This window comes from Andrographis paniculata, unplaced genomic scaffold, assembly GCF_009805555.1.
Source record: "Andrographis paniculata isolate CXL003 unplaced genomic scaffold, ASM980555v1 Contig37END, whole genome shotgun sequence".
NCBI lineage: Eukaryota > Viridiplantae > Streptophyta > Magnoliopsida > Lamiales > Acanthaceae > Andrographis > Andrographis paniculata.
The window spans coordinates 146,367-171,350 of NW_026137570.1; the positions used below are offsets into that span (position 1 = coordinate 146,367).

Sequence of the window (24,984 nt, forward strand, 5' to 3'; positions counted from 1 at the left end):
CAGAGTCGGGACTCATCATCAGCACAGCACAGCAGCAGCTTATCCAACAAATCCAAATTATTTTCTTCATTTTCGGTTTGGAATTGGGGCATGGAGGAGTCTTCGTTTTCTCCCTACCAAGATATGCCGCCCGCCGCCGCCCCACCTGCAAATCTTTTGATATTTCCATTCCCCTCCGCTCCTTTCAGTCTCATCCACATCTCCCCCCCATTTCTCGGACAGCCTTTGAGCTCCTCGAAGCGCAACTCAGACGCTGCTGCTACTGCTGTCCGTCAAGTCCACAAATCCTTCTGCGCTGCTCTTGATAACCTCCTGAAAATGATGGATGCCCTGAGGTCCCAGAATGCACTTCTAGATAAAGTGATGTCCTTTCCTTCTTATCTTCAGGATTGCTGCCAGGTTCGTCGTTGTAAACTGCAATCCCCCCATCTTCTTTATCTCCGCACGGATTTAGATTCAAAAAAAGAATCTCTTTTGGTCTATGTCTATACATATCGTTGAGTTTATTCAAGTTTCTGGTTTTAACTTGAGTAATTTTCATGTAATCCCATCACTCACTGCAAAACATAACATGGGCGCATGGATGGTTTGTTAATTCAAGATCCCAGGCGGGGGGAGCCGGAATCTGCTCGCGACGTCCAATAACAAATTTGCAGCGATTCTGCCGGGGGATTCCGTGGCAGGAGTGGTGGTCGGCAATGGGATAATGAATTTCTTGAACATCTACAACACGCTGTTGATTGTGAGGATAGTTTTAACTTGGTTCCCCGACGCCCCGGCTGCAGTTCTCAGCCCTCTCAGGTGAACACTGCATTGCAGTTGGGATTGATTCTGGTCTTGATAGATAGATACATAGTTGTTATACTGCTAAAGTAAATGATTGGTTGTTGGTGTGTTGTGCAGCACCCTCTGTGATCCATACTTGAACATATTCCGGGGAATCATTCCGCCGCTCGGAGGGACTCTGGACCTCTCTCCTATACTGGCATTCCTTGTTTTGAATGCCTTCACCAGCGCTGCTGCTGCTCTCCCCTGTGAGCTTCCAGATCCCCATGGCCAAGACCAAGCTGCTATTATTCCCTCTCCTCCCCTTACTTCCTCCCAGAAGAAATGGATCACGAGGTTTGCTCTTTCTCGTGACAGTGCCACAAAAAAGCCCCGCTCCACTGCTTCATTATGATCATGATCATCATCCCTTTGAGCTTTTTCCAATCCACCATCCCCCCCTGTTTGTTTAACACATGTTCTTTTAATCCAAAAGAAAGTTGGGAACTGAAAATTGAGCCCTGGTTCGTGTATCTATCTTATCTTGTACACTCCAAATTCAATTCTTTTGTGATGAATGAATACAAGTACAAATACAAATACAAATGTTTCGTATGTACCAAACTGTGATCGACGAATGAATAAAAGAACAGGGATTACATAAGTGCAAGGTGCAGCAACTCATTGCATTGAGATTGCAACAAACCCAAAACCCGCGGCAACAGCAAAAGCAGTGGCAATGGCACCCCAAACAGCATGATATCCGGCGGACAAAGCGACAGCCCCGCTGCAAGCATCATGGGCACCGCTAAAGCAACCTTTCTCAGTCACCTTGGCCACCCCTCCTTGAGGGACGAAGCTGCTATTTGATTTCCCACCACTGAACAGCACACACCAGAAATACGGCCCCCCACCGTCTGATCCGCTGACGGCAGCACCCACCTCTGTATGGTTCTTGCTATAGAGGATCTCCAGGCTCCTGTTCTTCTTCATCAGGATCTCTGAAAATGCTTCCGAGGGTTTAACATACTTGGACTGGCATCCGAGCAGCCTCCCTGTGATTGGGGCAAGGGTGGAGGCCTCGACGCCGCAATTGGGAGCAAAGGTTTGAGCAAACTCAGAGTCGGGAGGTCTCTTGGCCTTGGGACCCCCAACGACACCACAATCACCCTGGAAGGCCTTGATGTATTGAAGAGCAATGCATGCCAGGCCAGGGTTGCTGTACAAGGTAGATGATTTGCCTGCTGTCCTGTTGCTGTTGATTGCTGCCACCAGCTGATCGGCGGGGTTGTCCGTGACTCTATCTGCACCTGATCAACAATTATCATCCTGTTCGTGTAAGAGTTCCACCAAGAAAAAATAGATTTTCTCTGAAAAAAATGTGCAGACATTGCCTGAGCTATTTATTAACACTTAGCCAGCTAGTGTATGCTAGTTCATTAAAAATGGAATCTTTAGAGATTAAGAAGCTTGTGTGTGAATCCAGCAACCAGTAACGATAGAATTACTAGTTGAAAATCCAGAAGCAAGAATATACATAATTATATATATATCCCATTAGCAGATCTGGCCTGAGAAATAAAAAACCTGTTAAGAACCGACACAACCGACACAAAAACTTGTTTCACAGATGTGTGTATTGAATAGAGAAAGTAGAAGAAACAAACAAGAAGAGGGCACCGTAACAAGAAGTAATTCAAACAGTTAGTGCAGTAGATGCAGGAAGAATTAGATGAATGCAATGCATTATTAAGAAAATAAAGAAGTAATAAATACTATATGATGCAGGTCCGTATGTATTTATGAATGTCGATTAATTCAATTCCTTGCAAGAAGATCAAGACGAATGTGGACTGGAGAAGAAGGGATCTGTCTTACTTCGAACACAAGCAGCAGTAGCAGCAATGAGGAAAAGGAAGAGGTAAAAGCAGGAGGAGGCAGGAACAGGGTTTGCCATTACTGGAATCAGAGAGAGGAGAGGGGGAGAGAGAGAGAGAACAGCAGCAGCAGCAGCAGCAATTGAGTAGAATAGAGTGGATTTGGTGGGGGTGGAGTGGAGAATGGTCTTTACTCTTTAGACGGTAGGCCGTATGCGTTGGGGGTGACGGGGTGTTGTTGTGTAGTGAGACTTGAGAGATGGAGAGAGAAAGCTAAGGTAGACTTACCTAGACATGTAACGAAACACACGGGATAATTTACGTGTAGATATGTCTGTTTGTAATATTGAGCCCATTAATCGCGTAATATCTTCAGCCCAGCAGAGTTAGTTCTCGTGGAGCCTTTGCAAGAACCTTCTAGGCCTTCCTCTCGACTCGGACGGTGTAATGAATGATTGTCATTTCTTTAAGGCGCATCTCCTTGAGCGCGACATGATTTCTACCTCTCCTTGGAACCGCGATCGCTGAAAATCTTGCTGCTCCTCCCCCTCTGAAAATGAAATTGTTGCTAGCCCGACGATCATCTGGTTATACCTATTACTCTCCATTTTTTACGTAATATGGTTGTATGCCGACTATTCCTTCCGTGATATTTTGGTTAAGATTTAATTCTTCTTTTGTTGGAGTTGATGATGTATTGATGATTTTTAGAAACTGTCTGTATTATATATGTCCTCAAATTTGATCATCATGTCGATAGGTTTTTAAGTTCTTCTTAGGGTTTGCGATCCTCATGAAGAAGGCGGTTTCATAAGATTGAGGATTAAACGCTTTTTTGTAATTTTTTTATTCGAAAAAGTAACAACGTTTTGTTCTTTGCTTGTTTATTGCTGTATCGGTAAGTTGTATGGATTTGAAAATGCGAAAAAAATTGGGGTGTAAGATTCTAAGCAATTAGGCGATTTTAACCTAATTTTGTCATGGTAATTGGATCGGTTTGATCCTGGCATAAGTGGCCGACGAGTTTCTGTGTATCATCACCAAGCTATGGAAATTTATTGCTCTTGCCATTGATAGTTTTTTTATGGTATTGAAACATTTGTTGCAGTTGATGGCAGACTTAGTTAATTTGAGCTCTAAATATCATGTAGTTAACTAGTTGTAACAGTTTATACTCTGATAAATGCCAAGTCTCCTAAGATTTGAGGTGTAGTTATGCACGGTGATTGGATGGTTGTAAGATGATTTGCACGAGTCAGTATCTTGGTGCATTCAAATATTGTGCTATAAATTTTACAATATTAATTCTGACACATACAAAACATTATATTTGCTGTGTTGTGTTTGTTAAACAGTATGTGAAGAATTATATTTGCCGTGTTCCTGTGTTTGTTAAACATTACCTGTTTTTGAGCTATCGGATGTTCCAAGCCTCTAAGACTGCTTGTTTCTGGAAAATCCCAGCAACAATGTTTTGCAATTCGATATTACTCTTTAAGGGTTAATATTTGTTTATTTCTTTCTCGAAGATCTAGGAGCCAAGCAAAATGCAAGGAGCTAGAGATCCATTCTTTGGATTTGGTGTGGCCCTTTTGGTAGTTTTGGTGGTTTTAGAAGAGGGGGGAGGAGCTTGAAGTCTAACTTTTTTGGAGGAAGGGATCCATTTGATGATCCCTTTTTTTGTCACACCCCTTGGCAAGCATGGTCTATTCTAGCCTTTTCAGCTATGCTGAAGGGCCATCTATGAATCCCCATCCTTATGTATTTCTTGAACTAGAGTTACTGTCTAATCGACCAAGGGGCAAATAATTGAGGAGCTGAAATCTGATAATGAGAAGATGACGGAAATGGGCAAGAGAGTTAAGAGAATTCAGGAAAACATCACGGATCTACTCAAGAGCCATCCGTTAGGATCCTGACGTTTTGGCTTTTGGAATGTTGATATAAATGTTGGTCGTAATGTTTCTTTAGATTGATGGTAGTGATGAACTTATTTATCCTTTTGTAGTGAAGAGTAGGCATATGCCTCAAAGATATGACAATAACCAGTCACACTTAACAATGAGTCAGCCCCAGTCACATACTTCACTTTTTAAAGCTCTATTCTTTCTTATGGTGGTGCAAATGGTGCTAGTACAGATCTTCTAGGGCAATAAGATTAGGGAGTGATGGAGTAAGTGGAACCTTTTTGCCTGAATTTTCTTGTTTCATTTAAATTTTTGTTCACTGTTGAATCTGTTTCCCTTCATCTATGTTGTATAGTCTAGTTGATTTTTGAAGAGTGCAAATAAGCAAATTCAGCTATCTGTAGAACTATTTTGCCTGAATTTTCTTGTTTCATTTATATTTTTGCTCACTGTTGAATCTGATTATCATTCAACAATGTCGTGTAATTTAGTTGGCTTTTGAAGAGTGCAAAGAAGTTAATCAAGCTATCTGCCAAGCAACTTGTAGAATTTCAAGAGGACTTCATGACAAGGTATTGTTTTTAACTCTTCTGCTACTGATTGCTTATGAGTATATCAATCTTGAATCTAGGATAGAGGATTGCTTAATCATTGAGATCATGTATTTAGGGCATGCTGACACAATACAGACACTGTTTTGATATCTTTTTGCTTATGAGGATATCAATCTTCTAATTAGTTTTGATATCTTTTTGCTTAGATGAATTTACTAGTTTTGAGGAAGCATGGGAAGTATCTTCTGTGTTTCTCTACCTCTTTCCCTCCCTCCCCTGTTTTTCTCAGATTGAAACACACTGGATGTTAAACTCTGGTTCACCTTTTGTTTTTGCCTATTGGGTATGTTAAACAAGAATACACAACAGCCTAAGAACTAGTTTACTCAGTAGAAGAACCAATCTACTCTGTCTAGCTGTAGCCGCCCCACTCTAATTATTTGGATAATTCCCTCTAATCATAATTACCAATTACTTATATCAACTTATAAATCTAACTATATGTAAGATTAAGAAAAAATTTGCAGAGATAACAAAAACTAGAAATACCAAATAATTGATCCATTTACTAACATAATAAATAATATTACGGTAATGCAACGACTAGACGTACGTGCCCTTTTCTATATCGTGTATAGACACGTAGTGGTACCGGGGCCATTGGTTGTTCCATATCTACTCCACCCTCTGAAAATCCTTGTCCTCAAGGCAGAAATTTGGAAATTGGCTATGCAAATCCTCGACATCCATCCAAGTGGCATTATAATTAGAAAGCCCTTGCCACTTTGTCAATACTTGGTTACATCTCGCTCGTCCTATTGTTCTCGCTCTCCCAACACACACTTTGGTATTAGAAAATGTCAGAAATATCTAAACTATGGGGGCAGTCTGGATTCTACTTGATGGTCCCGACTACTCTTTTTAGTTGTGAGACATGAAAAAAAGGTCAATCTAATAGTATTGTTGCGACACTCCGCCCATGGAAGGAAACTCACCCATTTCTGTGGTTGTTCTGACAAAAAAAAAAAAAAAAAACACCGAAGATATATTTCCAAGATACAATTTAGTACCTTTGCTTTGCTTATAGGCTTGTGGTGATATGTTGACTAAATTTGAGAGTAGTCCCTTGGAGCTTAAAAAGCTTGTTTCAAAATGTGCTTAAGAATACATCTCGATCACTAACTATCTAAAGTGGTACACAATATAAGTGCATCACCTTTTTAGTGAATATTTCAACAGTGAAACAGGTTGAAAAGGTCATGCATAGAGGAATAAAGTGTTGTCTACCACCACCTTTACACAAGAGAACCCTTGGGACTTAGGCAATGGGATGATTAAGTCCATTGAAATGTCTTTCCAAATCAATGTCGCAATTAGCTACGATTATAGAAGACCCGTCGAAGAAGGCATTTTATATTTGGTTTTTTGGCAAAAGATGCAATTGGACATAATCTCATACCTTGCGGTACATACCCCGCCAATATACACTAGCAGGAAGATGACGATACGTCCAATAAACACCTGCATGTCCTCCACCCGGGGTAGAGTGAAACTCACATAGCAGTTGTTAAATCCATTTAGGACCTTTTGGAATGACCAACCCACATTAAAGAAGCAATTGGCCATCGATCCATTTAGTTACCTTGCATTATGCTTCGATTTTATAACTCTTCTAGGATTGTTTAGATTGAATGGTCTTTACATTGCTCATTATGTATCTTCTTCCAACCTAGTTGTGTGGGTAAGCCAATGGCTCCCAACTCCCCTCCTTCCTCGTTGTGCCGTGACCAAGAATCAAATGGAGAATTGACTCCGCCCGCCTTATGAATGGTTCGAAAGAGTACCTAAGGGTGCGCGTTCGGTACAGAGAATGAAATTGCTGTAAAAAATGATATTAGATAATGGAATTGCGAAAGAAATAAAATTCATCAGAGAATTGATAACATAGAAATTTCAAAAGGAACAAAATGATTGATAACAAAACGGTGAATCGAATAAAAAATATTTTAACAAATAAATATTGATATATTTAGTTAGTGGTTTTTTTATTTGTTTTATTTTAATTAATTTTAATTTTGATTTTTTCATTTAAATAGTTGTTTAGATACAATATTTTATAAATTAAAATTATTTTTATTATAAAAAAATATATATTAGTCAAATAGTAAATAAAATTGTTAAGTAAACAAAATTTATTTCTTAAAATATTTATAGAAGTGAAATAGTAGGAAAAAAAAGAAAAATTTAAGATCACCATACTTTCAATTATTAATTTTCCGTTTTTCTCTATATGGTAGAAAAATGAAATTAGAGAATAAATAATTATTTAATTCTCAACAGTCTTAAGAAATAAAGTTATTTTCATTTATTTATCTGTACCGAACGCCCCCTGATAGTTTGGCCATCCATGCTTGTGAATGATTAACAATACATTGTGTGAGCAAGTATTTTAGGCTAGCCATGTGGGTGTGTTGCTAATGGCTCCTAACTCCCTTCCCTCCGCACTGCCCGCGGCAAAGAATCAACCCCAAAATTGACTCGGCCCGGTTTATAGATGATATTTAAATAGTATCCTAATACGCTTGCTGTGGAGGGGTAGCAATTCATTGTGTGAGCAAGTATTTTAGGCTATAATGATATGTACGCATTGTGAACTTTTAGCCAATTAGATAAGGATGTCAATGCTTAATCGCAATAACAAGACCCGTCAGTTCATTCTCATAAACAGATCGTACGAGGGTTCTATCTGTTAAACTACTTACTAAAATAGGCGATGGGCTTCTCATCTTGCATAATAACAGCACCTATTGTTGGTGCATCACTCCATTGTAAAGTTCTATTGAAGTTAGGCATAAGAGCAGCCTTTTAAGGCATCAAATGCAACCTGTGTAGGGGCTTTCCATGAGAATTGAAGTAGTGTAAGGCCGATAAATTCTCTTACTTCTCTCACCAATTTAGAAATCGGTCAATGGCCAATTTACTATTGTTGTAACTTTCTCCGGGTCCACCGCCACTTACTTTTCTAATACGACGTAACTCAAGTATTCCACCAAAGTGCAGCCGAAAAGAGCCTCTTTTTTTTTGGCTTTCTATTGATTTTCTTTCAAAACCGCTAGAACACGAGATAAGTGACCAAGATGGCTTTCCCATGAAAGACTATAAGTAAGTATATCATCAATGAAAGCCAGGACATCCAACCAAAAATTCAAAACCAAGACAAACTTTTGTAAGAGTGGCCGAAATAGATCATTCATGGTAGCCTAAAATGTCACCGGAGCATTCTTGGGGCAAAAGGACATCTCTAGAGATTCATAATGGCCGTTGTGCGTCCGGAATACCGTCTTTGGTATATCAGATAATGCAAATCGAATTTGGTGATAGCCAGAATAAAGATCAATATTTGAAAAAACCATTGCACCCGTAAGCTCATCTAACTTCTCTTGGATAACACCGGACCATATATTTATTTTGAATGGTAATCTTTTTAGTTCTCGATAGTCGATAAAAAACAGCCAATTACCATTTTTTTTCTTTACGAGCAACACATGGCTTGAGAATGGATTTAAGCATAGCCTATTGATGTTTGCGTGCAACATATCTTCCATTTCGATCAATTCCGTCCTTCTGCACATGCCCATAACGGTCGGGATGAATGGAGATTGGCTTTGCTCCATCCTATAAAATGATACAACAGTCCATCAATATGGTTGGAGGAAGTTCAGTGGGCTCACTAAACACCTCTGTGTATGTCTTTACCAAGGTTTCGGGGGTATTGATCTAAACAGTTGTTGCACCATCTCTTCGTACCATCAAACACTATGCCAAGTCCATTATGATGACACAAAATTGTCCGGGTAGTGCGAAGAATCTGGGAATGGCTAAGAGTTGGGTTCCCTAATATCTCTAGCTATGCAACTTCCAATATCACATCCACCCCACCAAGGGAAAACTGTAGCAATCACTTGGACCATGCATCCTTCCAAGTTAACCCATTAGCCTAGACATACTCCTCGGCATTCCAAATGTTTCCTATCCCCTAGTGTGACTCCGAATTTGCCTATAGGCTCTATCACTAATCTCATATCTGTTGCGATTGAGTGCGGGATGCAATTGTGGGTTGTTCCGATGGAAATCAAAACAATCACACTTTCTTTCCGCAAAATTCCTTTAACTCTCACAGTACGAGGTCCCGTAGAGCCCGCCTTCGAGTATAGAGGTAAATTTCACAAGTTTGATTCATCTTTAGCTGGAGCCTCTTCTTAGATCAATGGTTGCATCCCCCATCATGTCTAGTATTTCCCCATCCTTCGAATCTCCCTCTTCCATTAATAGAACTCTTAAGTACTCTGAGGGCACTCGTGTAAAACATGAAAAGGAAGATTACATCGGAAACAAACGCTCTTTGCTTGCCTCTCATTGTATTTCAGTTGCAACAAGCGATGGAAAAATGCTTTTTGCTGTGGACTGCCCTTACCATTTCTAGCTTTTTTATGGGATTGAAACATTTGCTACAGTTCATGGAAGACTTAGTTAATTTGAGCTCAAAATATCATATAGTTAACTAGTAGAAACAGTTTATATTTTGATAAATGCCATAGACTCTCCAAAGATTTGAAGTATAGTTATGCAAGATAATTGTATAGTTTTTAGATGATTTGTCTTATCAAAGATTTTCACAAGTATGTCGGTGCATTCGAATATTGTGATATAAATTTTACAATATTAATTCTGACACATTTATAATCAAATTGTAGAATAAAAAAATCATTCTATTTTCTGCATTCCTGTGTTTGTGAAATGGTATGTGAAGAATAGTCTACTAGTCCTTAATGAAATTGTTAGATGTTATTTGTCTCTATGAGCTCTAATATTACTACCTGTTTATAGCTATTGGCCAAATCTCAAAGACTGCTTGTTTCTGTAAAATCCCAACAACAATGTTTTGCAATGGGATATTACTCTTTAAGTGTTACTCCTCCGACCCACCATTTTCGTCAGTACCACCTTATTTGTCTTTTCTTTTTCAGAAATATAATCTTATACTTTAATAATATTTTAACCTTTATAATTCATAATTTTTTTAATCGTAATTATACTATTTAGTTGGTCCTAATGTTTGTTTAGACTGATGGGAGTGATAGACTTATGGTGTGTTTGTTTGAGGGACTTTGTGGGATTTCTACATTCTCACAAAATTTTCTCTCAAAAAACATCAAATCAAACATTTATTTTTCATTTTTTATATTATACTAAAAATCAATTTTACATCCAAAATATCACATCAATTCTTATTTATATCACATGATACAACACAATTATTCAAATTCAAATATTTTACTATTCAAATCCCAATCCAAAATCCAAACCATCAAACAAACACACCCTGATCTACCCTGTTGTAGAGAAGAAGAATACGCATATGTCTCAAAGAAATGACAATTACCAGACTAGCTCAACAAGGAGTCAGCCCCACTCACATGCTTCCATTTTCAAAGCTCTTTTGTTTCTTATCGTGGTGAAAATGGTGCCTGGTACATAACTTCTAGGACAAGGAGATCAGGGAGTGATGGAGTAAGTGAAACCTTTTTGCCTGAATTTTATTGCTTCATTTATATTTTTACTCACTGTTGAATCTGATTCTCATTCAAGTATGTTATATAATCTAGTTGACTTTTGAAGAGTGCAAAGAAGCTAATTAAGCTATCTGCCAGGCAACTCAGAGAATTTCAAGAGGACTTCATGACAAGGTATTGTTTTTAACTCTTCTGCTACTACTTGCTTATCGAGCATATCAATCTGTAATCTAGGATAGAGGATTGCTTAAACCAAATTAACTGTTTATACTTTCTTGTTACTCGTTAGTGAAAATAGGCAGCCTTTTGCATGTGATGCAACATTGAAATGTGTGGTTGCTTCTTGAATTTTTTTTATTTTTTCATTTTTTGCTTTCTTGAATTCTTTTTGTTAGTTAAATTCATTGTTTTTTGCTTCTTGAATTCTCATGCATCTTGTTCCAACTTTCCTTATATATTCATTTTTGGAAGGCATTCATGGTTTAAACATCTTCCTTAAATTAAAATCAGAATGAGAAAGGCCGTTTAGTAAATATGTGATATAATACCTACTGGTTATTCTGTTATTGTTCTCAACCATTGTATTTGTATTCTTATCAATCTTGCATTGTTCTGGCTTGATGATGTATAGTTTTGGAAGCATAGTAGTTCCTTGATGGTTTTACTTGTACTTCATTCAAAATTTCTTCCTGGATCTGAAGGCAGTCAGCACAGGACCTCATAGAAGCGGCTGGGCACTCCCTACTGCCACTGAAAGATGAAGAAATGTTGGAAATTTCCACTTTGATGTGGCCGGTCCTGCATCATTTCTGCAAAGAATGACGACTGTATCATAATTTGATCGAATAAGCTCTTCACACCACAGGTCTAAAAGGAAGCGGCTCTATCTGTCAATCTGGTAAGCTTTAGGAACCTTCTTAGATGCCATTTCTCTCTTGAGTGGCCCTATGCGAATCCTATTGCATGATTGCTCTACATCCGTTGAATATACATCTATGATCAAGCAGCTGGACGAGATGAGGCATTCAATGTTATTTATACTGATTTTAGGTGATGTAGTTTATGACATTGCCCGTATCTGTTAGCCCAGTTTATGCATCCATGTTTTATTGTAAGCCCAAACTGTTGTCTGCCCATCCATCAGGACCAGATGGTTAAAACGTCCCGCCCCGGAAAAGTGTGTAGGTTCGAGCGCAGAATTTCGTCGGCTAGATAGTGTTAGTGTGGGCCTATGTTGTGGTCTCCGTTTAGAATGTATTAAAATAGCCAATGGGCCCAGTGAAATAGCAGTGCAGCTCAGAAAAATGATAGATCAGCCCAAACAATGGGGACGCACGCCCATAATCTTGACCATTAACTGCCGACAGGCCCGGGAAAATGACGGCGCAGGCAATAAATTCCTAAGAAGATTGATAAAGGCCCGATTTGTTGTCGGCGTATTGCTGACAAGCGTAGGAAGTTGTCAACGGCAGCATAATTTTTGTCGGCTTACTGCCGACATGTTCATAATTATGCCGGCTTTTAGCTGACAGTCTCAGTCAACTGGCGGCCCAGATCAATTGGGCCAGTAAATTGCATCGCAGGCCCAAACCATTTGCAGTGCAGGGCAATTGGGCCAAATAATGGCAGATTAGGCCCAAACAAATGACGAAGCAGGCCTATGACATTGTCATTGTATTGCCGACAGGCCCAATAAATTGACGGCGCAGATCAGAATAATGTTTGTGTATTGCCGACAATCTACGAACATGTCGGGCCTTGCCTCTCTCTTGTCGGCTTAATGCCGACAGCCCAGAACTTTTTCGGCCCAATCTTTTGACGCCCAACAAAATTTCAGACCAAGCCCACGGTGCAGGCCAATTGGGTCAGTAAATTGCAGTGCAGGCCCAAACAAAAGATAGTGCAGGCCCATGATATTGTCATTGAATTGCCGACAGGCCCAGTAAGTTGACGGCGCTGATCAGAAAAATGTCTTTGTATTCCCGACAGCCAACGGATAAGTTCTGACAATCCACAGACATGTCGGCCCTTGCCACTTTCTTGTCGACTTGATGCCGACATTCCCAGAAGCCTGTCGGCCCAATCTTTAGATGCACAGCAAAATGTCAGGCCAAGCCCATTGTGCTGTCAGCTCTTTGCTGACAGGCCCATAATGCTCTCGGCTGTGTTCAAAGAGGTCCGGTAGAATGTTTGCGTAGGCCCAGATATTATACACAGTTTTTGCAAGCTCATTGTGCTTTCGGCTGAGGCCCATTCTCTTGTTCCAGCACTAGAATTCTCTCGGCATATGCATGGCACTCCCAGCACACTGCGCTAGGCTCGATAGGCCCATCTTGGTCTCGGTCGAAGCCCACATTTATGTAGGAGACAGGTCCAGCTTTTGACATCTTCGGGCTTGGCGTATTTTCGTAGGTGTAACAATTTAATTCAAGTAATAATTTATTTTTTTACATAAAACCAATTAGTGCAAAGCACAGGAAACTTTGATACTTATTTTATTAATTAAAATTTACTGAATTATAATAGAGTGAGTGCTAATTTAAATACTAGTAAAATTTAGAGTGGAGGATAACCTGCTGATCAGTAAAATAAGTTTAACCAGAAAAAGCATAGAGGCATGCAACCCATCCGTCCATCCATTAAGGGCAGGGCCATAGACAAGTAAAAGTGAACAATATCACCATGTGATGTGACCGCGGGCACCTCCACAACACACTTCTCTCCACCAATACCACAAAAAATAAATGTTAATTAAAAATGACAGCCATAATATTTTACTCATCTAACAGATATTGCCACCACTTAAATCAAACAGATGAATCCACCTACCTCGTTGCAGCTCCATGGTGAACACAACTGGGCAGTGGGCAGTGCACCACAGTCCACAATATTATGTTCTTTCTGCAATAGTCTTTCAATGCTGCTCGGTTTTTGATAATTAATACAGAGCTTGTATATAAAGGACAGTGCTTCTTAGATGTGGTTGTATTGTAAAAATCATTGGCACAACCTTCATACCACCACCACATAGTGTTGTGTTCAAAGCTGCAACTAGAGAATATTGAATCAGTAAAATGTTCAGCGAAGTTCTTAAATAATAAAGGTTCTGTACCATTAGGGCGAATATAAATGCAGATGAAAAGCATGTAACTCTCAATCAATAGATTGGGCACACAATGAACATTGAAAAACAATCACCTCTAGATGTTATCCATAATCTAAAAGAAAATTTTAGCTTTTATAATATTTGCCTTAATAGAATTGAAGACATGCCCATTTTCTCCACAATAATGAACATGTCACACAATGCAATCAGCATCTCAAACTAAGGCCACATAAACCTCCCACAGCATATAAAATAAAATAAAAACGATGCGGAACATGGGTGAGTGCACCACAATGGTGGTGCCAAACGAAGAGCCAACTCCAGCACGCAGCCAAGAAAATTACTCAGTTCTTCTAATTTGATCTGTTGTTCATCCCAGGAATTCATAACCGAAAATTAAAATGGGATCTTTAAAATCACTAATTATTTAGATGTTGAAATAAAATATTCATTTATCAACACCTGACTTGTTTTGTGTACGTTGCAAGAATCCCATAAGTAATCTCCTAAGAGTTTATTGAGCAACTGAACCATCAGAACCTCCTAGTTACACAACACATAGGCATGTTAATATTCACAAAAAGAAAAGGAAAGTGAGATGTCAGAATAACTAGATAAAAAATAACAAACTGACAGATCAAATATATCAAAATTCACAAAACAAACTTTATAACGAAACACTTGAGTCCAAAAGACTCAAGATAAAAAGAAAGATCATAAATATGAAAGAATGAATTTGAAAAACATACCCAAAAATTATGACAAAATAAATGTTGGTGGCGTTAGTTTTTAGACCTTTGATAAGACCCCAAATAATTTCATGTCCTCCAGGAGATTGTGGACCATATAAAGTCGCTTCAACCCAGAGATTGGATAAAGGTGAAATATATATATATATATATATCTTTCAGCAGAAACCTAGTAAGATAGCATTATATTAAGATGCGATGCCAATTGCTATAGAATCCTGATATAGCCAATGATTGGTTAGCAATCATGTATTCATGAAGTTAAATATTTGAACAATCAATTGAATACCTAACTACAGGATGCTCAGTTATTACCTGCGTATCAGGAACCTTGGCAGTAGCCTGCAGGAAATATGTGCAAGGTTGAGTGTAAGTATGAGGAAAAGACCTACTCATGATGCGAAGAATCCCCAGTGGATGTTGCATCACCAAGATCTACGCAAGCCCAATTAGAAGAGACGTAGCATTGGCAGAAATAGAGAAATTTAAAATTTGAACATAGAAAATGTATTCAGCAGAAGTATACTGTATAATCAACAAAGAATGATCCAAAATATCATAAGTTCAAGTCTGACATAACTGCATTGCTCAAATGGCTTTAAAAGCAAACAAATGTTTCAATTAAACCAAGAGATAAAAGCCGAGATACACATTCAAATAGCAAACTCCACTGCACAAAAAGGCACGTCTCTTCTAGAGTTCTAAGGAAAGAGACCTTCAAGCAAATTGTAGCTTTGAATATAAAATTCAACAGCCAAGATGTTCATCTCTGGTAAAGTAAAGCACATAGCAGCAACAAAAGTTTGAGGGAAAAAAATTGCATCAACTAACTTGAGAAACATATTAATACCAAAATTAATGGCAGTGAAATGTGGCAGCAATTTATAGTAGTAAAATTATATAAACATTCACATTTTGATTCAGTAACCAGAGCCCTATACTGAACAAAGTATATTTTAAATTGAATTGGAAGGTAATCAGGGCAAACATTCAAATTCAAATGTGCAATTAAGAACCTGATGCAATGCAAAATACAGTGGAGTAGACAAAAATTATTTGGTTTCTTCCAAATCTCATAACTTCATTGCCTCAGAAGAAGTTTAAGCTACCACCAAAACCTCAACTAAATCCAAGGGGCCAGACTCAACAGGACTTGTGTGACTAATAGGATCCGCAATAATCAGAGGCCACTTTCTTTAGGCATATACTTGTTGAAGAAAACAGTCACTGATGGTAAACCAAGTGTTTATCCAAACTGAATTATCAGAACAGTTTATAAATTACAAGATAGAAGAACAAATGCCAAATTATATTAATATTTCTATCATGCTATTTCACGGCTCGGAATGCGTAATAATGCGAATACTCATGAATTACAGATATTAACAATACAACAATCTCAATTGAAAATGAACTACGCATGTCACTAATTTAGGAACGCCCACATATTTTTATATTCATCGGAACTCCGTCACATCCGACGGACACGCAACACATAAACACATGAGTTCAAAGATTTTACTAAAACCCTAAAATTGAATCAGAGGATACGCAATTTATACCCACGCATCGCCATTCTCCTAAACCAACGCCCAAATCATCGAACCAGAGTCACGCCCCAACGGAAAATTGAATACCAAAACCAGAGCACAACCACACACAAGGACAGGACTACACAAACAACAGATTTCCAAAAAAGAAAACCAGGAAACCCAGCAAGACAAGCCGCCAGTAAGAATTCGCCCTCTTCCTTTCTTCAGCGGCTTCGTCTCCCACAGCGCAGATGATTCCGTCAACGATTCGCCGTCAATGTCTTCTTCTTCAGCGGGCTTCTCATGTTGCCTGTAGAGATTTTTTGGTGAACGGTTCGAAAAAAGAGTGTGGAAAACGTGAGCATAGAATGTAATTTAAGGTCTTTCACATTGCGCCAGCTGTCAACGGAGTATTATATACGACTTACAAACCCGACCCGAATAGACCGGTCTTCGTGGGGTCGGGTTAAAAAAAACAAAAAACTGATCCTAGGAGCATATTAATTCCGCCATATTTGCCGGCCGAAGGAAGATATATAGCAAGCTCATGTACCAGCAATTTGAGTTAGTATTGTTTTGTAAGTGGACGTAATAGCCGCCGCCGCCGCAATCATATACTGTATATCTTGAGGTTTGTAAAACCAAGTACTGCTGCTGTGGTGCTGCTACACATAACCCGATCGATTATATCTTCATTTCCAATCATACATATGCATATATGATTGATGTAAATCAGGTTGGGTAGAGGGTGAAGCAATGCAAGGATGGATGGATGGATGGACGGACGGGAACGAAAGTCAGTGACAGACAATCACAAATTAAATTGTTGCTGAATTGAAGTTTTGGTGCGACAGTATGAGCCATTACCAAATCAAATCAGCTCCTCGATCTCATAAAACTACCAGAAGAACCATGTATGTTTGTTTTGCTTTGCAATGCAACGCAATAAAACAATATGCATTCTCCTCAAATTGGACAGGCTCATGAATCAAGCTCTCCTGATGGGATCAAAGTTAGAGACACCAATAACAGCACCGGCAATAGCTCCAAGCACAACCCCTCCAGCAGCAATGCTCAGCAGGAAATTCTGCAGCGACGGCGTCAAGCCATCCGCTGCCTGCGCCATCTCCGGCACCACCATCCACGCTGCCACCATAGCCGCGCTCATTCTTGCCGCTGCCATCTCCTTCAACGAAGCTTTGGCTTTTGACTGCTTCAAAACAATATGGGGCCTCACCTTCTTCATGCTAACTGGCAGCTTCGGCAACACCTCTGAAGCCGGGAGTGAAGAAACCCTGTTCTGGACCGCCAAGGCCATCGACATTGAAGCGGCAGAGGCCATTTCTCTCGTGAATCTCTTTCGTGGCTCCTTCAGGTTTTGAAGACTTTTTGCAGCGATAGATAGAGCCAAAGCAAAGCCATACATGGTGGAGAGATCCGTGCTTATGTGGCAGGCTGCCAGCCACTGTCTGATAGATAAGCTTATCCAATAAGATTGCAAAAATTCCAAGCCTTTCAATCCCTACACCTTAATTCCAAGCCAGTGCAGGCCCATAAATAAATACAATGGATTTGTATTGCACTAAGCTATTGAAGAAATGTTTTGTCTACCATATAAAAATCAAAGAATATGTTTGGCAAATCGTCTTAAGCAGTATTACAATACTAACGATAATCAATTCTGGCTTATGCTGTAGATGTCGCTGTTGCTGATGATTTTTGGCGAGGCGGTATGTGGAGGCGGGCCTTCATCATATCGTATGCAGTGAAACCAATTGCAACTGATGGAACAATCTACATAACATATGGTAAACATCAATCAAACAAAGTTAATCAGATTCAAACATGCATCGGCAGAGACAGTGATTACCTTGATATAATTGACACTCAGGCCTGCAAACAATTGCCTCCAACCTTGATTGCGAACTATGGAAGCCAGCCCCTCAAATGTGCTTCTATATCTCATGCCACCTTGTAGTGAAGACTCAGCCTAAAACAAACAGGTTGTAAATTACTAACTCAACGGGCGCAGCAATGAATTTGATTAATTACATCACTAGTATGTTAAGTGCACCAACCTGCATTTGCCTCCTGACAACATCTAATGGATATGTGAAAGTCTGCCCGAACAATCCCGCCAGAGCCCCACAACACAATCGCATTGCAATTGAACTCTGGTGCTCTTCGGGTACGTGTCTTTTCAGCTCCTCATAAACATAGAACTTCAGGCCAGCATATGGAAGAATACCAATCAGTGTTGGACCTGAACCCAACAACCCAATCACATTATTGATTACTCAACAAGCAAGACAAATTCTGTGTTGTCAACAATCATGCAGTTATTTTAGACTTCCCCAAAACAATCAGATGTAAAATAAGCATTGCATGTGTGTGTATGTAAACTATGGCATTGTGCAACAAATCATGAAAGGTTGCTAGTCCTGCTGGTCAATGGGCTTGTAAAAAGTGAATGTTCTATAATGAAACTATCAAATTGATCAATGAAACCAATGCAGATCTGTGTGTACCTATGCCTCGATAGAGTGCACGTACACCCCCATCTTGGTAGACTCTCCCAACCACATTTTTAATTCCAGTATAAGCTGGAACAGAATTTAATTGTCCCATCCCATGCTTCAAATTTCTGCTTTTGTCTACAATCTTAAAAGAGGAGGTGTATATTGGTTGAAGTTCCACCCAAACCTTATTGTAATGGGTCCATAAAGCACAAAATAATATCTTAAATGCACTAAGAACCTGGTAAGCGAGCTTGGTGCGAGCCAAATCTAATGGATAAGTGCATAAAACTGCAGTTCCACCAGCAGCAGAACCAGCCAAAAGATCCACAACAGGACCTTCCCCTAAGGCATAGTAGTTATCTAAAATCCACAAGCGATATTGCTCATAAGTCATAAAGTGTAATGCTGCATATGGAACAATCCGGAGAACGCTTGCTCCATTCCCTCTGAGCACTCACAAAAAAAAGGCCAGATCTATAATCATTCTCTCAAAATTCTAAAAGAACAATAATCAATAATAAATGGCCAAAACTTACTTGTAGAAGCCTGCAACACCTTCATCCTTCAGGAGCTTTCTTAGAGAACTATAGATCCCAAGAGAGTGAAAGCCATGAGTCCTAGTCTAGAAAAACAAAATAAGAACATTAGCAACATTTATCAAGATGTACCTACTCATAGTCTCCCTGGCCCATACTAATATATTAACTTGAAACTTAACGGGTCCATATTTGAATGAGTAACTGTAAACTGCTAGAAACCATGTCTATTAATCAGTATAATGCAGGTTTATTGCTAGAATCAGCGATATGCCATACAAGACATCACATTCTGTTATATATAAATAATACCTAGAGGCACCAAACCGATAAAAATTCAGTGGCACACACACGTAACACAATTTTGCAGAAAATGTTCAAACACCTCAACACAGATAGTTATGCTTTAGCTAGATTCTATTGCATATCTCAAACATTTCCAATTTTTTGAAACAATGTACAAGAATGTTGAAGCAAATAATCAAGCAGTAAAATAGAAAAGTAACGTAGCCAAAAAGGTGTCAATAAATGCACAAATAAAGAAAAAATAAACAATTTGTTGGCACTGGAAACTCCACTGCAAGAGTGATCCAAGTATCTTGAACACCACATAGATGCACATGCAGGCTTTGAAATTTAAGGACAACTCAATATGCATCAAATGATGCAGACTCGATTCACTTGATCAACTAAAAAATAGTAAAGTATTCTCTATTGCAGTAACCTGAAAAAGTATTTTGATCCGTTCCAATGGAGCAACTGCAGTTTTAGCAATTGCACCAGCAGCACCTCCAGCCAATAACTCCCTAACATACACAGGAACATTATCAATATACTTGACATCTTCATGAGCCGAGGAACCATCAGCCAGCCTTGTCACATTCGATGCAAGAGTAGGCCCTTGTGGAGAAGCCATGTTCCTGAATTTCACACAGTCAATGAAGAATCGGCTTTCCCTTATTTTTCAAATATCCCGCACAACTTTACTACCCACCCTGCAATCGGTAAAACTCCTTATCCCACCTATCCCTCGTCGGAATACAGAAGCAAATGACCCGCTGCCCTATCAGTGGCCCGAGAACAAACTCAGTGTTCGCAAGCCAATCCTCCACTCGAGTGAAAACAAGATACATCAATCAAGGAGGAAGACAGCAACCAACACCTTCACCTCTTAAAACCTAATCAACATAATGCACGAGAGAACTCAATGCAAGGAGCAGAATTTTGGCAGGAAACGATCGGTTATCAATTGTGAATTGTAATTATAAAGATCCTGACAAGGAATGCACAGAAGAGTCAATATCAATGTTGCAAAGTATATCATTCGTTAGATGCGGAGATAGGTGAAAAACCCTCTAGCGTCAAGGAAGGCGGCGAACCAGAAGCCAGAATTGTGTTGAATCAAGAAAAGCCCTGCCGTCCCCTCCCCTCTCTGGACGGCTTTTTCTTGAAAACACAAAGCTGCTGGAAAGAATGGCAATGGCAATGGGGGCGATGCAAAGAAGGAGTGCTCCAAATTTGCAGAGACGAAAATTGGGAGGAAGGGATGAAAGACGCAGCAAGTAACGAAGAAATGCCCTTGGAAAATGGCAAAAAAACGGGAGACCTGTGAAGGTGTGGTGTGATGTGATCTATCCTGGGAGTGCGACTCGCAGGCAAGCAAAGCAACGACTTTCAAAATGTTCATACGGATCCATCTATCAAGGATATTAATTAATCGAGAGCAGCCATGGCTGGCTGATTTCTTCAAAATAATTGGATCGATCGAGAAGGATATTGAACCGGCCGGCCCCCTAAATACACATTAGAGACTCTAGTAGGTTCGGTCACCCCTACCCTACGGGGCAACAGTTTTCTAATAGGGCTGATGGCATGGAAGCCCAAATGAGTAGACGATCATACAATACAACAAAACTCAATTGGGCCTCCAAAGCATTAATTGAATCGGCCTGACCCATACTCCATTCATAACACCGCCGGCCGGCCAGACAGACAGGCCTATTGAATTGAAGAAAGAAGTAGCGAGTGAGTAAAAAGGAACCATTAACATCTGAAGAGGAAGAGGAAGAGGCAGAGGCAGAGGCGAGGGGAAATTTTGAAATCCCACTCCACCCAAGTCCCTACTGCGACTCTTCAGTTCCCTCTGTCACCCTCGTTCTCCTTTGCGCAAGTGCTTCCCAATGGCTTTCGCCTCTGCTCCCCTACCTCCAACTGCGCCGCCCCCGGCTACCTCTACGTCTCTAAGGCACGTCAGGCTTGACAAAGAATGTGAGCTCCGAATTGAAGTCAGTCCTGATTCTCCGCTTCGCCTTCGCCTGCTCACTGGCACTGCCGAGATTTTTGGGACCGAAATCCCTCCCGAGATTTGGCTCACTTTTCCTCCCAGGCTCAAGTTTGCTGTATGCCCACTCTACTTGCTTCACACACTCAATAAAGAAAGTTTCACGCAATTCATTTTTTTAAATTTTAATTGAATCAAAGTTTGATTTCCAAATATTGTCTGGTGTGTGCAAGTTCCTGTGAAACAATGAGTGCATGAGAAGTGGGGTCTTAAATGATGAGAAACCAGTTTAGAGGGAAGGACACCAATTATAGCATTATTCATTTTTTAGATCCGATAAGTATACCTGTTTTCAATTGGTAGTAACATTGTGTATGATGCTAAAGCTAGTGATTTTTACCCGCGGGAATGTTATCAACTCTGTTTCTTCCGTGTAATCTTAAAGACACCATGAAAATCTGTAGGGTAAGAAGGGGATTGCATATGACATTCTGGTTTACAGTCTCTCCTTCACTGTTAATGTCATGTATCTGAGTAAAATTCTTCTGTATGCCATCAGGTTTTTACATGGCATGGTGCTACGGTTGAACTGGATGGTACTACTGAAACTGATTATACTGCAGATGAGGTATTGCTCTGTGAAATGTCTAGTGGGAGCATGTGCGCGCTCCCAGATTCCTGTTTTTGCCTTCTCCTTTTGTCGCTTAACAAATCCTTCTATTTCAATTAGACACCTATGGTCAGCTATGTCAATATCCATGCTGTGCTTGATGCTCGAAGACATCGTGCTAAAGCTTCCCCCAGTGATTCTGATACTTCTCAGGTACCATATATTTATGAGCAAACCTCTTGTTTTTATAAATTGCTATGGAATAAACTAGATAGGCATCTTGTTTAATATTTGTTACATCCTGATATTTTGCATGTTCATTCAATGCATCTCCGTGAGGAAGCATTCGTCTGCTATGGAAGACTGGAATACAGGAATTCCTTAATTGTGTCATTGTACTTTTTCTTTTTCAGTATTTAGAGCAATTTGATCTTGACCTCCATATGCGGGATGTACTAATCTGAGAATTAATTCACCTCTCCCTCTCTCTCTCACACAAACACACACACAGACACAGGCATACATGTATGTATGTCAGTATATGTAATATAAATGAGTGTTTCCTATGAATCATAGCATTATGATCATCTCCTCAACCTATTAGAAGTACAAATGGATGAATGTGATCTCTTTAGTGGGAATTAAATTCTAATATTGTTTTCAGCGATCAGTTAATATAATGAGTTATTCTCTTGTTGAAACTGCTAAGTGTGCCCTGTGTAACTAGAAACCAATATTTGGTCTATTTCTTCAGGGACCACGGGTTATTGTTGTGGGACCCACAGATTCTGGAAAGAGTACGCTATCAAGGATGCTTCTGAGTTGGGCGGCTAAGCTTGGCTGGAAACCTACATATGTAGATTTAGACATAGGACAAGGATCCATAACAATACCTGGATGCATAGCCGCAACACCTATTGAACTTCCCATTGATCCAGTCGAAGGAATCCCTTTTGATATGCCTCTTGTTTACTTCCATGGCCATGTAACACCTAGGTAATGGAATGGACATTTTTAAATTTATAGTCTGGTAGGGTATGGGCTTGCCTTCTATTTTGCAGTGGGGCATTTAGGCAAATAACAGTGTCCAACTCTTCTTGACTATAATAAGCTTTTATGTTTGGTGTTAGTGTCAATGTTGATCTTTACAAGGTATTGGTGAAGGAGCTAGCACAAGTTCTAGAGAAGCAGTTTGCAGGAAATGCTGAATCTAGAGCTTCAGGCATGGTGATAAATACCATGGGATGGATTGAAGGTGTTGGTTATGAGGTATTCATGGTTGATATATTTCACTGCTGTGTATGTTTTTTTTTTTTTTCCTTTTTAATGTTGAGATAATCTGAGGGGGCTTTTTTATATCTTTTTCTCTGGCTGTTAGTTGCTGCTTCATGCAATTGATACTTTCAATGCCACAGTTGTTCTGGTACTGGGTCAGGTAATCATTTCTCTTCCCAAACAAAACTTCTTGAATTATATGTGATTGCTTTGAACTGTATGCAAATAACAAGGATTTTCCTTGTTGTCCATGCTTAACTTTGAACAGGTGATCAAAAACAATGTTTTGTTCCTTGGCATGCAGTAATTTGATCCTTTTCTTATGTCATATTCTTTTGAACCTTTTGCAGGAGAAGCTTTGGAGCATGCTTAGAGATGTCCTGAAAAACAAACCTAAAGTAGATGTTTTGAAACTTCAGAAATCTGGTGGTGTTGTTTCTAGGAATGCAAAAGTCCGTCAAAAAGCCAGAGCCTATAGAATACGTGTATGTCTATATTAATGTGGGATTCTGCATCAAGTTTATTATTATTATTATTCAACGAGATTGCATTCTTGTTAAATTTTGAGCAACTTATTACCATTCATTCAGCAAGTGGCTCACATTTTAATATCATACTCTGTGTTTATTTGAATCGCAGGAATACTTTTATGGCCTTTTGAATGATCTTTCCCCACATTCTAACATCGCAAGTTTCAGTGACTTGTGCATATATCGAATTGGTGGTGGACCCCAGGCCCCACGCTCTGCTCTACCTGTTGGTGCTGAACCAGCTGCAGATCCTACTCGGTTAATCCCCGTTACTGTGAACCAAGATTTACTGCATCTAGTTCTAGCTGTCTCTTTTGCTAAAGAACCTGATGAGATCATTTCAAGGTATACCTTTTTTGTTCCATCTCTCTCCTTCCGTGTAATCTCCCCCCCTGCATCTTTAGCATTCTGCTTTTTAGAGCTCCAGGTTCTTTTTCCCTCTTTTTCACCGTAAACAGATTCTAATTCTAACCAAATCACTGTTGAATGTTTGGACCTAAAATACCTGCCTGTTTTCTCCAAAATTAACAACGGTGACAAGTTTTTTTTTCTGATCCTCTTGGTAACCTGAGCTCCCCTTGTAGCGAGCCTTGTGTTTACAAATGGTTGTGGTGTGACAAAATCTGTCACTCAAATACCTGGTGTTTAATTGGAATATCTACATGTGAATTCCTGCCTTACCAGTTTTCTTCTATGGCAGTAATGTTGCTGGGTTCATCTGGATCACTGACATTAACTTTGAAAGGTTTGTATTTTAAATGATCCCATTTTTGTTGTTGTTGTTCTGTCAAGAAGTAGTGAACATCATATTTTAATTGTTGCAGCAAGAAAATAACATATCTTGCACCGTCAGCTGGAAATCTTCCGGGTAAATATCTGATCATGGGAAGCCTGACATGGTACGAGCCTTGAGTGCGAGGTGCACCGTACCCTTACAATGAATGATGGGAAGTCTGCTCGCTCTTTCTTGTATAAATTTTTGTGGAGTGGAGGGGAGGGGAGGGAAGGGGTCAGCCATCATTGTGAATGAATGTATCGTATTGCATTGTATTGTATTAGCTAGCTCGGCTGGCTGGCAGGCAAATACTAGTAGTAAATAATGCGTTGATTTTTGAGGGAGGGACTGAATGAATCAATGCGGATGTAATGCTGCCTGCTTAGCTTTCCTTT

At 39.6% G+C, this 24,984-nt stretch overlaps 5 protein-coding genes across 7 annotated transcripts; 2 read left to right on the forward strand and 3 right to left on the reverse strand.

Annotated features, from left to right (window-relative positions):
* Positions 1 to 12: 12 nt before the first annotated feature.
* On the forward strand, positions 13 to 11,746 carry LOC127250259 (ylmG homolog protein 2, chloroplastic). 3 transcript variants are annotated; one of them, XM_051273438.1, is made up of 6 exons: positions 13 to 399; positions 602 to 801; positions 904 to 2,102; positions 2,554 to 4,815; positions 5,041 to 5,121; positions 11,308 to 11,746. In XM_051273438.1, the coding sequence occupies exons 1-3, from the start codon at positions 91 to 93 to the stop codon at positions 1,178 to 1,180; spliced, it is 786 nt and encodes a 261-aa protein (XP_051129395.1). In that variant the 5' UTR covers positions 13 to 90; the 3' UTR covers positions 1,181 to 2,102; positions 2,554 to 4,815; positions 5,041 to 5,121; positions 11,308 to 11,746. The 3 variants fall into 3 exon arrangements, with proteins under 3 accessions (XP_051129395.1, XP_051129394.1, XP_051129396.1); XM_051273437.1 differs by having other exon boundaries at positions 11,378 to 11,746; XM_051273439.1 differs by having other exon boundaries at positions 11,391 to 11,746.
* On the reverse strand, positions 1,213 to 2,786 carry LOC127250260 (uncharacterized). Its single transcript, XM_051273443.1, has 2 exons — positions 2,644 to 2,786; positions 1,213 to 2,075 (listed from the first exon to the last, which is right to left on the reverse strand). The coding sequence occupies exons 1-2, from the start codon at positions 2,720 to 2,722 to the stop codon at positions 1,447 to 1,449; spliced, it is 708 nt and encodes a 235-aa protein (XP_051129400.1). The 5' UTR covers positions 2,723 to 2,786; the 3' UTR covers positions 1,213 to 1,446.
* A 5,118-nt stretch (positions 11,747 to 16,864) lies between the features above and the next one.
* On the reverse strand, positions 16,865 to 17,489 carry LOC127250416 (uncharacterized). The gene has a single exon (XM_051273699.1). The coding sequence runs from the start codon at positions 17,487 to 17,489 to the stop codon at positions 17,052 to 17,054; it is 438 nt and encodes a 145-aa protein (XP_051129656.1). The 3' UTR covers positions 16,865 to 17,051.
* LOC127250256 (mitochondrial carrier protein CoAc1) lies at positions 16,927 to 20,852 on the reverse strand. Its single transcript, XM_051273435.1, has 8 exons — positions 20,113 to 20,852; positions 19,843 to 20,038; positions 19,119 to 19,204; positions 18,821 to 19,028; positions 18,592 to 18,724; positions 18,142 to 18,326; positions 17,934 to 18,053; positions 16,927 to 17,857 (listed from the first exon to the last, which is right to left on the reverse strand). The coding sequence occupies exons 2-8, from the start codon at positions 20,032 to 20,034 to the stop codon at positions 17,750 to 17,752; spliced, it is 1,032 nt and encodes a 343-aa protein (XP_051129392.1). The 5' UTR covers positions 20,035 to 20,038; positions 20,113 to 20,852; the 3' UTR covers positions 16,927 to 17,749.
* Positions 20,853 to 21,133: 281 nt separating this feature from the next.
* Positions 21,134 to 24,781, forward strand: LOC127250252 (protein CLP1 homolog). Its single transcript, XM_051273431.1, has 10 exons — positions 21,134 to 21,517; positions 21,959 to 22,027; positions 22,130 to 22,222; positions 22,764 to 23,005; positions 23,140 to 23,278; positions 23,388 to 23,444; positions 23,635 to 23,769; positions 23,924 to 24,159; positions 24,515 to 24,559; positions 24,639 to 24,781. The coding sequence occupies exons 1-10, from the start codon at positions 21,299 to 21,301 to the stop codon at positions 24,724 to 24,726; spliced, it is 1,323 nt and encodes a 440-aa protein (XP_051129388.1). The 5' UTR covers positions 21,134 to 21,298; the 3' UTR covers positions 24,727 to 24,781.
* The last annotated feature ends 203 nt before the right edge of the window (positions 24,782 to 24,984 follow it).

Excerpts from the sequence above, each read along its gene's own strand:
- LOC127250259 (XM_051273438.1), top strand. The coding sequence starts at position 91 with ATGGAGGAGTCTTCGTTTTCTCCCTACCAAGATATGCCGCCCGCCGCC. Across the intron at positions 400-601 it reads ATCTTCAGGATTGCTGCCAG|ATCCCAGGCGGGGGGAGCCG; the intron begins GTTCGTCGTTGT and ends TGTTAATTCAAG. Across the intron at positions 802-903 it reads GCAGTTCTCAGCCCTCTCAG|CACCCTCTGTGATCCATACT; the intron begins GTGAACACTGCA and ends TGTGTTGTGCAG.
- LOC127250260 (XM_051273443.1), bottom strand. The coding sequence starts at position 2,722 with ATGGCAAACCCTGTTCCTGCCTCCTCCTGCTTTTACCTCTTCCTTTTC. Across the intron at positions 2,076-2,643 it reads TACTGCTGCTTGTGTTCGAA|GTGCAGATAGAGTCACGGAC; the intron begins GTAAGACAGATC and ends ATTGTTGATCAG.
- LOC127250416 (XM_051273699.1), bottom strand. The coding sequence starts at position 17,489 with ATGTATGGCTTTGCTTTGGCTCTATCTATCGCTGCAAAAAGTCTTCAA.
- LOC127250256 (XM_051273435.1), bottom strand. The coding sequence starts at position 20,034 with ATGGCTTCTCCACAAGGGCCTACTCTTGCATCGAATGTGACAAGGCTG. Across the intron at positions 18,725-18,820 it reads GCACCAAGCTCGCTTACCAG|ATTGTAGACAAAAGCAGAAA; the intron begins GTTCTTAGTGCA and ends TCCTCTTTTAAG. Across the intron at positions 18,327-18,591 it reads TGCACTCTATCGAGGCATAG|GTCCAACACTGATTGGTATT; the intron begins GTACACACAGAT and ends TGTTGGGTTCAG.
- LOC127250252 (XM_051273431.1), top strand. The coding sequence starts at position 21,299 with ATGGCTTTCGCCTCTGCTCCCCTACCTCCAACTGCGCCGCCCCCGGCT. Across the intron at positions 22,223-22,763 it reads GTGATTCTGATACTTCTCAG|GGACCACGGGTTATTGTTGT; the intron begins GTACCATATATT and ends CTATTTCTTCAG. Across the intron at positions 23,445-23,634 it reads TTGTTCTGGTACTGGGTCAG|GAGAAGCTTTGGAGCATGCT; the intron begins GTAATCATTTCT and ends AACCTTTTGCAG.